The sequence below is a fragment of the Podarcis muralis genome, chromosome 4, assembly GCF_964188315.1.
Source record: "Podarcis muralis chromosome 4, rPodMur119.hap1.1, whole genome shotgun sequence".
In the NCBI taxonomy this organism is placed as follows: Eukaryota; Metazoa; Chordata; class Lepidosauria; order Squamata; family Lacertidae; genus Podarcis; species Podarcis muralis.
In genome coordinates, this window is record NC_135658.1 from 15,475,738 (window position 1) to 15,490,171 (window position 14,434).

The 14,434-nt window shown below is 44.1% G+C and overlaps 1 protein-coding gene across 5 annotated transcripts in view; it reads right to left on the reverse strand.

Annotated features, from left to right (window-relative positions):
- Window positions 1-14,434, reverse strand: part of GRM5 (glutamate metabotropic receptor 5) — a 259,730-nt gene that overhangs the window by 38,557 nt on the left and 206,739 nt on the right. For all 5 annotated transcript variants that reach the window (XM_028726026.2, XM_028726024.2, XM_028726025.2 and 2 more), the window contains exons 5-7: window positions 5,666-5,912; window positions 2,933-3,101; window positions 2,493-2,619 (exon numbers count right to left, since the gene is read on the reverse strand). In XM_028726026.2, coding sequence (XP_028581859.2) covers window positions 2,493-2,619; window positions 2,933-3,101; window positions 5,666-5,912 — 543 coding nt within the window. The remainder of the gene's footprint in view (window positions 1-2,492; window positions 2,620-2,932; window positions 3,102-5,665; window positions 5,913-14,434) is intronic.

Genomic DNA, 14,434 nt, shown 5'->3' on the forward strand with positions numbered 1-14,434 from the left:
CTGAGAAATGCTCGCCAATCTCAGTGGCTTCCTCCAAAGTCCTGTCTTGAGAAAGACCCTCCGAATTCACCTTTGTTTTTGCTCTAGGTGAAATCTGGTGGCAGCACAGTAAGAATCGAGCTGGCAACTCAGCTTCCACATCAGGGATTGTTCTCCAGCACCTCATTAGTATGCTTAGGGTAAGTCTTCCTTTGGCTGCTTTTCAGGGAACTTCTTGCTAGCTTACACTTGAAGTGCTAAAGGGCTGAACTGTGATCCAGGAAAAGGAGAAGGTGGGGGGGGCAGGAAGCAGGGGTGTCCTTAATTTACTCCATCAGATTAGTTAGATACTTTTCTTCCAACTATAGGAAAAAGCACATTTTTGAAGTCTATTGCAATTAAATAGAAGCCTTTCAGGCATTTCATGGACTCCAAAATACCGAGCTTCCTTCTTCTCACCTCAAAAATCAAATTTCCAACACATTTAGAGGACATTAAGAATGAGAAATGCCGATATAGCCTGCAGATAAATCAAAGGCCAGTAAAGAATTAATTGCATCTTCTCTCCATCCTTGCCTCCAAAGCTTCTGGAAGTAACTCTCTGTTTTGGTTGCTCCATGAGTGACAAAGAATATGGAATTCAGCCCCCACAAGAGGTAGCAGTGATTGTCGCAGTTCTGGCCCAGACCACAATGACACAGGTTCTTACTTGAAAATAAGGAAGAGGTCTTACTTGAGAGCAGAGAAGACCTAACAGGCTCAGGAACAGGTAATGTCCCAGAGGCTGCTACATTCAGGCTAGAGGGCAGGGAAGCTAAGGCTACATGGGTTGGGGAACAGCGGTCGAAGTGTAAGGAGTCCAAGATCAGAGTTGTCCCAATGGGTAGGCACGCCCACCTGCCAAGTCTTGAAAGACAAGGCAAGGAACACTTACTTGTAAGACTCCTGTGCCTTACAAGATTGCTGGGTCCACAGATGCTCACTTTGTTGGGAATGATGTACCTGTTGCCAGTGATGGGAGTGCTGCCTGGTCCTTCAAGACCAAGTGGTGACCCCTTCTGACTCTGGTTCCTCCACCCCTAGCACTGGGGTGATGCCCTACCTGGATTTCATTGCTGCGTTCTTCTCCCCGGGAAGTAAAATGGAAGATGGGATGACTGTTTACCCAGCCAAGGCAGCCATATCCTGGGAGAAGGAAGTATCTGCTTCTTCTAGGCTCTGTTCCTCAGTCTCAGCTCCCTCTCATCACCCTTCTACCATTTGACAGAGTGAGGCAGCTGCCTCAGGCAGCAGTTGCTAAGAGGGCAGAAGCATCAGTCCCCATAGGACCAAATTCTTCGTTCCAATCCTGCTGGCTTCAAAGGTGTGCTTCACCTGCATGTTCCCCACAGGGAACGCACTGCAAAGCAGCACCCAGCAGGATTGAACTCTCCACTCTGCAACTGATGAGCAGAGGGTTCAATCCTGCTGGCTAAAGGGGCCACAGAAAGCTGAGTGTGAAGCCCCTTCCTCCATAGGGCACCAAGGGAGACAGGAACAGAAGACAGTTTCCTGGAAGACATAATGGCTGGCTGAAACCTTGAATGGGATATTAATGGCCCAAAGATAGAAACAGGAGGAATTACCAACCCTGGAAGAATGGAGAATGAAAATGATGGACTATGCAGAACTGGACAAATTAACTGGGAAGATCAGATATCAATGAGACCATAAGTTCATTGAGGACTGGGGAAAATTTGTAGAATATCTGAAAAATATATGTGATGAACAAACAACATTCGTGGGATTTCAAGAAGCTCTGTGAAAGGTTGAGGAGTATTGTAAAAAAGAAAATAAGATTAGGAAGGCATATAAAAAAGGCAGTATTAAATTTAGGAAATGTGTAACTAAGATTTAATTACGGATGATTGGCAGATAAGCTGAAGGAACTCCATAATATATAATTTGTGATAAACCTTTGATATGGTATTAAATGTATATTGTATTGAAAATTAATAAAAACTTTTACACACACACATATATATATAAAGAAACGTTGAATGGGACAACACCCTGCAACATTTTGTTCCAGGTAGGGATGGGTGGATCTCTTAATTTTAGTTTCACATTTTTAAATTCAATTTGCAACATTTCCACCCAAGTTTGCATGAACTTAAAAAAAAAAATCCTTATAAAAATTCACCAGAATTATAATGCCTATTCCTCCTAATATACACATTTGCATGCAATTTTGCCCAATAAGCATATATTTTTTTTGCTACCAATTTTCGCTAGCAGAACACCTTACTCTTTGCTATTTTCAGCAATATGTGCATTTCCACACACACCTTCCCCTAATATGCACATTTTTGTATACAGTTTTTGGCTGGAGAAAGGGGCGTTGCATAACTCAGGGAGGTGTGGATTTCAATGGGTAGGTGTGCTTCTGTCCACATATTGTTTTGGGAAGTGTGAATTAAAGAGCAATCCCACCCCAGTTGCAGGTCCCATTCGTAAGACCATAATATACATACCAGTGAGTTCATGGTTGGGCCAAGAACCCAACTCGCAAGCTGTGCATGTGTATTCATCGAAGACAAATTCGTTCTCTTTACACCGTGTGCAAGTCCAACAACAACTGACTTCACCTTTGCGGATAACCTAAGAAGAACACACATCAACATTTCAATGTCTGCAAAAATATTTTGCTTTATGCAATTTTTAAAAGAAAATTAACCTGCCTCCGCCCCCTGTTCACATTTTATACACCTCTCTTCTGTACATATATTTTACCAAATGGGCTGAAGCTATTTATGGATGCTATTTCCGTATGATCAGCCAACACTTCCCTTGAGCTAAAACTACTCACCCATTTTCAGATTAGCTTTCAACGCTTGCCAAAAGCTGGGGCCCGGCTTTGGTTGGGAGCCAGAAGCCCTGAGCGCATCATGAACTCCAAAGGACCTTCATTTACCTTGATCTCTCCTTTCTCACATGGCTCGCTGCAGACAGATCTGATGGCAGAATTTTTATGGGCCCAAATTTCGTTGTCGTCCATTTTCAGTTCGCCGTTGTCCCAACTTCCAACGTTGATATAGTCAAAGTAGTCCTTTCCCATTTTCTTAAAGTTCATGATCTCGTACCTTTCGAACAAAAAGGACAAATCATGCAGTTGAGTTTAACACAGCGCTGAGGACAGCCGTGTAAGGAAACTGCCTTATACAGACTCAGACTATTTAGCTAAGTATTGTCTACACTGTTTGGCAGCAGCTCTTCAGGGTTTTAGGCTGGAAGTCAAAATTAACCTGGTCCCAGAGAACAGTATGCAAATATAGAAGAGGATCCTTAAGACTGGACACTGCTAGGACCAGCCCAAGACATTTTGCCGCCTGAGGTCCATTACTTTCAATGAGCCTACTCAGAGTAAAATGTAGTGCAATTCTACCCATTGGGTTGTATCTGACTAAGTCCTACTTAGAATTTTGATGAGTCTACTCTCACTTGGCCTTGGTCAGATACAACCACAGCATATTGTGTCACAGGTATGCTGCATATTGAGATTAACAATTAAAAAGCCAAAATACATTATGGCATACACAATCCAGACAAGGAAATATAAATTCCCAACAGAAACAACGCAAAGTTAAATATGACTATACTAAATAGGGCTAAAATGTATCTGCTTCATAATAGAAGCATGCTGTGCATTGTTTAAAAACTTGAAATATTACCTTGGGTTACAAATTCTGATAAAGGTATGCTGCATTAATGATGCATGCCTATTTTTCAAAAAAAGATCCACTGGCATTCTATGGTGTTCAGTGATTCATGCAACCCTGAAATGCTGTCAGGCATTACACAGGAATTTAAGAGGCTGCCTTATTCTGAGCCAGACCACTGGTCCATCTACTTCAATGATGCCTACACTGAAGTCATAGCTCTCCAGGCCTTCAGAAAGGGGTTTCTCCTGGCTCTTCCTGGAGATGCTGGGAATTGAACCTGGGACTGTCTTCTGCTCTACCACCGAGCCTCCACCCTTCCCCTGAAGTTAATGGCTGGATCCAGAGTTCCTGTGAGCAGAACCCCACTGAGATCCCACACCCAACGCTAAACCAATGTGATCTTTGCAATCCCCTTGCACTATCTGTGTACGTTTCTGGCCTTTCTGGATCACTGCTCAGGGGAAAGCAGAGCATCATCAACCATGGAGAAGGACATGGCATTGCCCTTTCACCTGTGGAGTCTACTCAGCTTCCTATACACTGATCATCATAGCATCATTTCTCTCTGGCCATGAGTATGAGGTCCACACTCCACAGTGCAGAGACTTGGTTAAGAGCCACTGTGTTTTCTCACCTGCATGGATCCTCCTAGTCCTTTTATAAGCTTCAGAGACCACAGGCCTTTAAAAGGATTTATTAAAGTGTAATTTGAATGTGCGACTTTTCCAAATAATTGGCGGTTTAGGCAGGTGTTGTTGGGGCTGAGTTTTCGCCTATTATTTGCATGACCAACTGAAAGGCGGCGTATTAGACAGTGTAAGTTTCACTTGAAAACTTTCACACTGAAAATGATGTGATTCTCAGAAGCCCTGAAATACTGATATATATTTTCCCACACACACAACTTATGTGACCCAAAGTTTAATTTTCCTGCTGAGGATAATATATAATAGAGGTGAGACCTTTTTTCCTGGGCATTCAGAGGGAAGAGAAAGTCAGACAGAGAGAAGGAGAGAAATTAGTTGACTGCCTGCCAAGGAAAAAAGCTTAAGTCTTTTGACTCTCGCTTCAAGTGATCAAAAGCACTCGCTGACGGAGGTTCTCTGCCAACCAGCTAATTCAAATGAATCCAAAATAGTATGAGAGTAAAGTATCACTTAGACTTCTGCATAAATCAGCCAGTCCGATCCATGGTATAGCCATGGTGTGTTTAAAAAGATACTTGCAGGGCTCTCATTCACATGGAGGCAGAAGCAATTCACCAGGCTAGCTTCCCAGCAGGTGCTGCTTACTGGGAGGAAGAGGGGAAGGGGTGAGGCAGTGGGGATGTTGGTGTGGTGCAAATGGAGCCAATCTGGCACTCCTGCTGGTGCATTTACACTTTGCCGACCTCCCCACTGCTTCATCCTCTCCCTCCCAGTAAGCATGGGTGATCCACCTGCCGGGAAGATAGCACAGAAGCTCTGCCCCACTCAGAAAGCTGCTTCTGCATGAGAGATACCCATCACGTTCAGCTTAATATGTGGATAATGCCCATTCACAGACATTTCCACATTGCAGGTTGAGCAGCACACATATGGACATTGGTCTGGGGCTACTGTACGGGACCCCTGCTTCTCACTAGACAGTGGAAGAAGAGTTTGGATTTGATATCCCGCTTTATCACTACCCGAAGGAGTCTCAAAGCGGCTAACATTCTCCTTTCCCTTCCTCCCCCACAACAAACACTCTGTGAGGTGAGTGGAGCTGGGAGACTTCAGAGAAGTGTGACTAGCCCAAGGTCACCCAGCAGCTGCATGTGGAGGAGCGGAGACGCGAACCTGGTTCCCCAGATTACGAGACTACCGCTCTTAACCACTACACCACACTGGAGTGATGCCTGGATAGGCATTTAGCAAGGCACACATCTTAATAGTTACAATTAAGACACAGAGCAATGATTAAGGCGTTTCATGCTTTCCAGATTGATAGCTATTTAACAGTACCGTCCCGGTGAGTCTCCATTCTCGTCGAATGTGATCATATCTCCAGAAACTCCAGTGAAGTTGGCCTTCATAAGAGAATCGAGGAGTTTCCGTCCATCAATGGGCTTCATAGCATCACAAAGACCTGCGTAGCCTGGGCAAAGTGCCATCTGCATGTTATGCAGGCCGTAAGCCATGGAGTATATTGCGTTGATCACAAAGCCCATCTTGGAATCTTGGACATGTTGTGTTTCTAAGGTCAAATTGCCTGTTGAGAAGCACAGCACATTGCAATGGTTAGCATGCTCAAGGTAATAAAATTAAGTTTTAATTTTATATCAACAGGAGCCCCTACCCCCTTTTAGGGCACTGGATTTTTTTTGGGGGGGGGGGACCCAGTTCTGACACCAGATACACACATTAACTCTTCAATAAGGTCAACGACAAAGCACTGTTATTTTCACGGAAGTCATCCCACGGGCTTCATCGATAAGTGACTGCAAACCAAGTTGCTGGCATCTCAACAAAAGACGTTAGTTAAAAAGAACAGTTGGAAGAAAATGTTCCCTGGCATATTAGCTGTGAAGGACCAAGCGATTTCCCTGCAACCAAAAATATTACCATGACGACGAAATATTGTGAGATTGCCGAAGGAGCAGACCAATGTCAAAGCACGTGTTTCTGAAGTCTCTCCGTGCCATGGCTTGAAAGGTGTTGAGCACAAATAGTTTTTGTTGAAATCTGTGGGAGCAGCTGAGCACATAAGGACCTTCTAGGACAATGGCCATTATAAGTCATTCTAAAGGGAACTCACCCACACCTTCCGCTGGAAGTTAATAAATAGTGTTCAGCTGGAAAGGAAAGTGTTGGGTTTGTGCTTCTTCCAAGAAGCTATTCATGCCCCACAGTCATCCTGAAAAAGCATCACTTTATATAACTCTGCATCAGTTTGTGAAATATTCCCACATGTCCCTATTTTCTCCCTTTCTTTGCTTTTTGGGGGGAAGGAATGTGACAATTTTTGGGCGAGTTCCTTTCTTCAACGTTCAGCTTGCTGGAGTCTCCAGAACTTAAAACTTAGCATGCCAAAACCAGGTCTAAACCCTGACTGAAATGGATCTAGAAAATCAGTCTCATCCAGGAGAGTCAGGATTTGGTTATCAACCACGTGCTCAAGAACCTTACCCAGGATGTGGACATTAGTGACCCTCAAGAAAGGTAAAGGTAAAGGTACCCCTGACCATTAGGTCCAGTCATGGCCGACTCTGGAGTTGCGGCGCTCATCTCGCTTTATTGGCCGAGGGAGCCGGCGTACAGCTTCTGGGTCATGTGACCAGCATGACTAAGCCGCTTCTGGTGAACCAGAGCAGCACACGGAAACGCTGTTTACGTTTCCGCTGGAGCGGTACCTATTTATCTACTTGCACTTTGACGTGCTTTTGAACTGCTAGGTTGGCAGGAGCAGGGACTGAGCAACGGGAGCTCACCCCGTCGCAGGGATTCGAACCGCCAACCTTCTGATTAGCAAGTCCTAGGCTCTGCGGTTTAACCCACAGCGCCACCAGCGTCCCCAGTGACCCTCAATAGTAGACTACATTTTCTGGATCCAGGGAAGCCTTCTCAAGGCGTAGCCCTTTAAGTAAGCCAGGACTCCTCCCTCTCATAAGAAGACTCCCTGGCCCAACCAGATGTCCCCTCTTTACCAGTTTTTATCAGCTATGAAGGGCAAGTGCCAAGAGCACATGTGGTCACCTGCACCAATCCAAGCATTTTGTCCACATTCTTGAGCTGTGCCAGCTAAAACTCATCTAGGAAAACAGGACTAGAAGGCATTCTGGAACCCTTGCAGAAAGATGGATTTCAATGGGTGGCTGGCTATGTTTTGGTTTGAATGTTGTTTCAGAATGTGCCAATTATGTACAGTAGCATGTATTTTCCCCAATCCATGCTCAGGAAGGATTTTACAAGGGCAGAGCATTAATTGAAGGGGTGGTGCAGAATAATTTCATTTGAGCCCACAGGTTCTTCAGTGTATCATTAATAATATGCCTCGTCTTTTTGAGTTGAAAGGCTTCATAATATAATTTAAGATCAGGCACTCCCATTTGTCTCTAGAATGATACAAAGTTTGGAGGGTTGTTCTACTTTGCTTACCGTCCATGCTTCTCCACATATATATGTATTTCTGCAATTGCCATCCAGTGACTTCTTATATCTTCTCCTACTACATTCAGGGTGTATTTATTGCTCAGTGGCACTAATAACATATAGGACATCCCTTCATTTATCTTCCAAGACCTCACTATTCCCCCATGTGTCTTGCTTTGCAACTTGCCCTGCTATTACTCAGCATATTATTATTGTTTTTTTTGCAGTGCTCCAGAAACTAGCCTTGTCAAATGCTCCTTTCACAGAACCTCAAATGCTTTCTGTTCTCTTTATGCAGCTCAGCATTCTAGAGCCAGTTGCCAGGCAACCCCCAAGTGCATTCTCTTTCCCCTGCTCTTTTTGGGCTTGGATCTCATTGGCTAGGAGTGCCTTTTAGGAGCTACAGCTGGTACAACAACCATTCTTGGGCAGGGATAGCCTGACCACAGTGTTCAAATGCATGGATTGGTAACCTCCAAGTTTGATTATTGCAAAGGGATTGTGGAAGGGATTTGGCCCAGTTCACATTTAAGTGCAAGCCTACTTAATTCTCACTTTCTGAGACAAGATGCTGACTGAAACTCAGCCACCTTCTGAATATTTCACTTCTCTGAATTTTGTGGTGCGGTTCTCCAGTGAAGTAATGTGTACAAAAACCAGAGATGGATTTAGGGGAGAGCAACTGGATTGCCCTCATAGGGCACCGAGTCGAGAGGGATCCACAACAATGATGTAAAATGGAAGGTGAGAGAGGTATATGCAGAAATTTGGCGTTGCACAGAGCGCTGCTGAAATTTGGGACCCCCAAGTCCGCCACTGCAAAAATATATGCTAGGATAAAGTGTTCACAAAAAGGTGTCTATTGGAGAAATTAACATTCCAAAATGCATTGCATTAGGTAATACTGCTTGACAAAATCGTGTATTGCATGGTGCAGTTGTCAGAGTGCCAGACTAGGAGCTGGGAGACTGGGGTTCAAATCCCCATTTGGTCATAAAGCTCAGTAGGTGACCTTGGGCCAGTCACAATCTCTCAGCCTGGGTTGTTGTCGGGATAAAAATGAGGGGAAGAACCCTCAACTTGAAAGACTTGTTGGCCTTGCTGATCCTTCCCTTTTGTGCATGTACATTTTAGGTACCAAACAAAAAAGGCACACACAGCTTGGACATTAGGAATAGATGGAGCTATTAGTTGGCACAGGGAAGACCACAGAGGATGAGGAGAGAAATGACCAAGGGAGGAATGTGTTGCTTGTGCTTAAACTTTATTACAGTAAGACAAGCTTTTCCAACCTAGCACCCTCCAGATTTTTTGGACTACAAATACCATCATCCCTAAGCGATGGCCATGCTGGTTAGTGCTGATGGGAATTGAAAGACTGCAGTAGGCCATAGGTAGTGGATTGTTGTGCCAAAGGCTTGATGCAAAAGGTGGGGGTTGCGGGGTTGGAAGAAAGAATAGAGGTGGCATCATGCAGGTGATCTTGGAAGAGTGGGAGACCTTCATCCTACTGAGCAAAGGCTGCAGTGCTGGAATATAAATCTCCCCATGTCGTTTGCCCACTCTTTTGTTTGGGGGAGATGCAAAATATCTGCAGCAGAAACAGCTTGTGTTTTGCTGAAGGCCATCTCGATCTTCCAAGAAGCATTAAAACAGACACACACAACAACAACAACAAACACAGAGGCCATTAATGTGCTTTATGGAAGGTTGCAAAGAGTGCCTTTGCTGCAGTGCTTTTTCAAACTAGCAAAGGGTGTCAGTGGCAAAACAGGCTTTTGCAGTTGCTCTGCGATGGAAAGCCGGCTTGCACAGACAGACGTAGGAGGCACGTTAATTTAAATCAAGACATTCATATATAAACCATGAAGAGTACTGCAGTGTTCCACGCAGCCACCTTCCAATTGCTGCTGTGGTAAGGCGATACTTCATATACGCAATATGAAGAGAGGCATAGGAAGGTGAGTTCTCTGAGTCAGGTCATTGGTCCAGCAAGCTCAGGGTTGTCTACCCTGTCCGGCAGTGGCTGGCCATTCAAGGGTTCCAGGCATGGGACATTCCTAGCCCTGCCTGAAGATGCCGAGGATTCAACTTATTGCCTTCTGCACAGAATCATAAAGTTGTAGAGTTGAAAAAGACCTTGAGGGTCATCTCATCCAACCCCCTGGAATGCAGGAATCTCAGCTAAGCAACAACAAACCTATGGTTACGTGAAACATAATAAACACACAAGACATAACCGGCTGTACTTTTGAATAAATAAGGTATAATATTCATTGTGTCAAACTGTAGATTTCAACGGAACTGTAACAACCCTTCAGGTGGATTATGGGACTCTATGAACAGACAGGTGGAATAGACACTTATACATGTATGGACCTTATGCATGAACGGACTAGAGAATGAACTGATCCACTGGGTCTTCTGCTTTTTTGTTGAACTTGATGAGACTTCCGTTGAAATCTACAATTTGATACAATGAACAGCCAGTTATGTCTTGTGTGTTTATTGATTATGGAATCTTAGCTAAAGCATCCATGACAGATGGCCATCCACCATCCAGGGAGAATCCACCGTCTCCCAAGGGAGCTTGTTCCACTATCGAACAGCTCTTAATGTCAGAAAGCTCTTCCCGATGTTTACTCAGAATCACCTTGTAACTTGAAGCCATTGGTTCGATTCCTACCCTCTAGAACAGGAGAAAACAATCTTGTTCCATCTTGTGCATGTGCTCTGTCACTGAGTCGTGGCCCTGGAAGGGAGGTGGCCCTGTTTAAGCCTTGATGGGGAAGCTGTGAGATTCAAACACCCCCCTGTTGACATAGCTATTTAAAGGGACAGGAGGCACCTACAAATCAAGGGACTGAAACAGCTAATACAGTCATCAGACTCAAATGCTCCCTGCTGACTTTTTGTTTAATAATAATAATAATCCTCACAGGGTTGTTGCAAATTAAAAATCGAGAAGGTACACAGAACATGCTGTAGTGATAAGAACATTGGGCTATGACTTGGGAGACCAGAGTCCAAATTTCCCACTGGGTAACCTTGAACTAGTCAACATTTATCAGCCTAACCTACCGCATAGGGTTGTTGTGAGGATAATATGTGGGGAGGAATAGGCATGCTACCTTGAGAAAGTTAAGATACACATGCAATAAAGCAATAAATACAAATGTCACAAAACAAGTGTTTACACATCTTTCCTAATCGTTGTAGTCAACTAGCTTTTACTCAGAGTAGACCCATTTAATAGCCATGACTAATTTAGGCCCCTTGATTTCAACAGGTGTACTCTGAGCAACCCTTGATGTGGAAGCAATTCAAGCAGTCTGTCCCCACCCCTGATAGAAGGGGACATTTGTTACCCAAGGAAAATTTGAAACCTTCAGGGACGGAGGGAGGAGGGAGGGAGGGAGGGAGGAAGGAAACGGCATATTACCTTTTTGTTCTGGTAATTTCTCCTCCTAATTAAGAATAATCAGCATAATAGCTGTGAGAATAGATTGCACTGAAAATCTATTCTAATTGAAATTAAGTGGAATGCTGAGCAGTAAATTATGTTGCAATATGCAAAACTTTTAACAAAGTATTCACCCCCAGAATTAAGTGTGCATGCACTGTGTAATTAATTATACTAGTCGTTTAACAGAAATCTAACTTGAACCAGAAACAACATTGGTAGGTTTTTTAAAAAACACGTGAAAAAAATCTATTTTATTGCGTACAGTTCTCTTCAATTTTCTTTTAAGAGCCGGATGATTTTGATCTACTGGGATTCGTGCTGTGTAATTTTGCAGATGGCCCGGTGATAGTTTTCTAGGCAGACAATTCAAGCTCAAGTGAATAAGAGTTAAATTGAAATGGGCCTGTTTCCACACTTCACAGAAGCCAACCACTACCAGGGATTCAGCTGAGCTACAAACCTGTGCTTTTCAAAACTAGGTTGATCTCTCAGACCACAGAATGTGGAGAACCAGGGTGGGGGTGGGGGGACAAACCTGACTTGCAAAATATTATTGTGGATTTGACCAAAGGGTAGCAAAGCAGAAGGCTTCTTCAAGCAGGTCTAAGGCCCATCTAGTCCATCACCTCACAGTCGCCAATCAGAAGCCTACAAAAAGTCCACAAGGAGGATCTGAGAAGATGTGGCAATCTGTCCCTCCTTCATTGCCCCACTCATTCACTTGCAGGGAATTCCTAGTCACCTAATACTAGCAGGTATATCCTTCGCTACCTGTATTCAGTGTTTTCCTTTTCACCACAGGTACATTCTGCTTCTTAATTTGATTCTTCTGAAGGGTTACAAGTTCTTTGAGAAGCTGCCTCTTGTGCCATTCTTGCAGAGCTATTGTGCTGCTTAAATTGTGATACTGTCTTGAATGGTACACCAGATGCCACTTGCTAGTGGTGTTTTTTTTTTTTTTTACCTAAATAATTGTAATGGGTCTGCATGCTCCCCCCCACCCACTGGATCGGATTCAGGGCCTAATCCAGGACTTCAGATTGGGTCCAGTTTGACCTGGGCCAACCTCCGCCTCCCGAATCAATCCAAGGGCCAGACCTCATGTTCAATCAAGGTTTTAAAAGGTTAATCAATCAAATGAAATTAAAAGGTTAATTTAAAAGGGAAAAACAACGAGACACTGCACCTCCTTTCCACTTCTCCCAAACACACTGAAGAAAGCAGGACTGAACCTTCCACTCTCTGTGAGTGGAGATTTTAATCCTGCTGGCTACTGTTTTGCCAGCACAATCCCTATTGGGAATAGTCTTGTACAGTGGTACCTCGGGTTAAGAACTTAATTCGTTCTGGAGGTCCGTTCTTAACCTGAAACTGTTCTTAACCTGAGGTACCACTTTAGCTAATGGGGCCTCACGCTGCCGCTGCGTGATTTCTGTTCTCATCCTGAAGCAAAGTTCTTAACCTGAGGTACTATTTCTGGGTTAGTGGAGTCTGTAACCTGAAGCGTCTGTAACCTGAGGTACCACTGTATCCATTAACAGTTGTAAGGTTGGAAATCTGTACATGAGAAGATTCATGGGGTTAGACACACTGCTGGCCACTGTTTCAGTAGTCCTAGCAAAGTTAGGAATGTAAGAGCAAGTGCCCTGCAAGATCAGACCAAAGGCCATTCTAGTCCAGCATCCTGTTCTCACAGTGGTCAATAAGATGTCTGTGGGTGGACGTGCAAGATAACAAAAGCATTCTGGGAAATGATATACAATGGGTTGAAAAAAATGTTTAAAATAACGTTTGTGAAAAAGCCAGAAGCTTTCTTACTAAGAATTTTAGGTGCAGAAATGATTATGTATGTGACGACAGCAGTGCGGATACTACTGACCCAGAGATAGAAAGAAGATAAAGTCCCAACCAGAATGGCTGATGAGGATGATGGACTACGCCGAAATGGCGAAAATGACCGGGAAAATAAGAAACCAAGAAGAGAGAAACTTTAATAAGGAATGGGAAAAAATTACAAATTATCTAAGAGAACACTGTAAACAACTAAACACTTTGGCAGGATTTGAGTAATGCTTGTAATGTACTAAAAACTAAGGTAAAAATGGATTATTTTAAGAAAAATAGACAAAATATATGATGCAGTTGAAAAAGATTGAAAATGGAAGCCACGGAAGGGTGGAGGGAAGTCTAAGTATTTAGGGAATCCTAAATGTTGATGATGTCCAATGTTTGAATTTAAATGTGTAGTGTAAAACTGAATAAAAAAGATTATACATAAAAAAGATGTCTGTGGGAAGCACACAAGAAAGACCTTTAATATCTCTGTCTTTCAGTTGCTGTTGTATCGATTAACTTCATCAGTCCTGGACACAGGGCAAACTTCTCTAAAGCACTGTTTGATCCTTTAAAATCAGCACACCCCATTAAATGCACCCATGTCCATTTCTCCATCCTAATGATGGCACAGAGTCCCTTTACTTCCTCCCATGGCGCTAAGCATTGCTGTTTTTATCTGTTTCTTTGGGACTCCATAAGCCTCACCCGACTTCTCCTCTGACATGGAGCCGAAAGCATTGAGAATCAAGGTGGATAACTCTGAACACTTCTCCTTCTCTGTAACGCTTCGGCCGGGCAGAAAATCAATGCACTTAGCAGAGGCAGCAGCAAGTGTTTGAATTAAGGACGGCTAAAACTTCCAACAAGAAAGAGGCTGTATGCAGTGGCGTAGCGTGGGGGGTGCAGGGGGGCCCGGCCGCACCGGGCGCAACATCTGGGGGTTAGGGTTAGGGGGCGCAAATCCACAGGTTAGGGGGCGCAAATTACTTGCCTTGCCCCGGGTGCTGACAACCCACGCTACGCCACTGGCTGTATGTTTCCATGTTAGCTTCACCCCCGGATGAAGGGCAAGAGAATACATGCTGCTGCTGGAGAAGCTCCCTGTTGCTACACTCGCAAGCCCACAATGACACCAGGAGATCTACCCAGCTTGCAAGTGGACTAGCAGGCATAACAAATGGTCTGGATTTGACTGAGTGAGTCACAGACTGTATACAACTGGGGAAGGGCCATAACTCAGTGACAGAGCCCGTGTTTTGCCTGTCTTAGGTTCCATCCTCAGCATCTCCAGGCAGGGCCAGGAATGCCCCTTGTCTGAACCTTTGGAGACCCACTGTCAA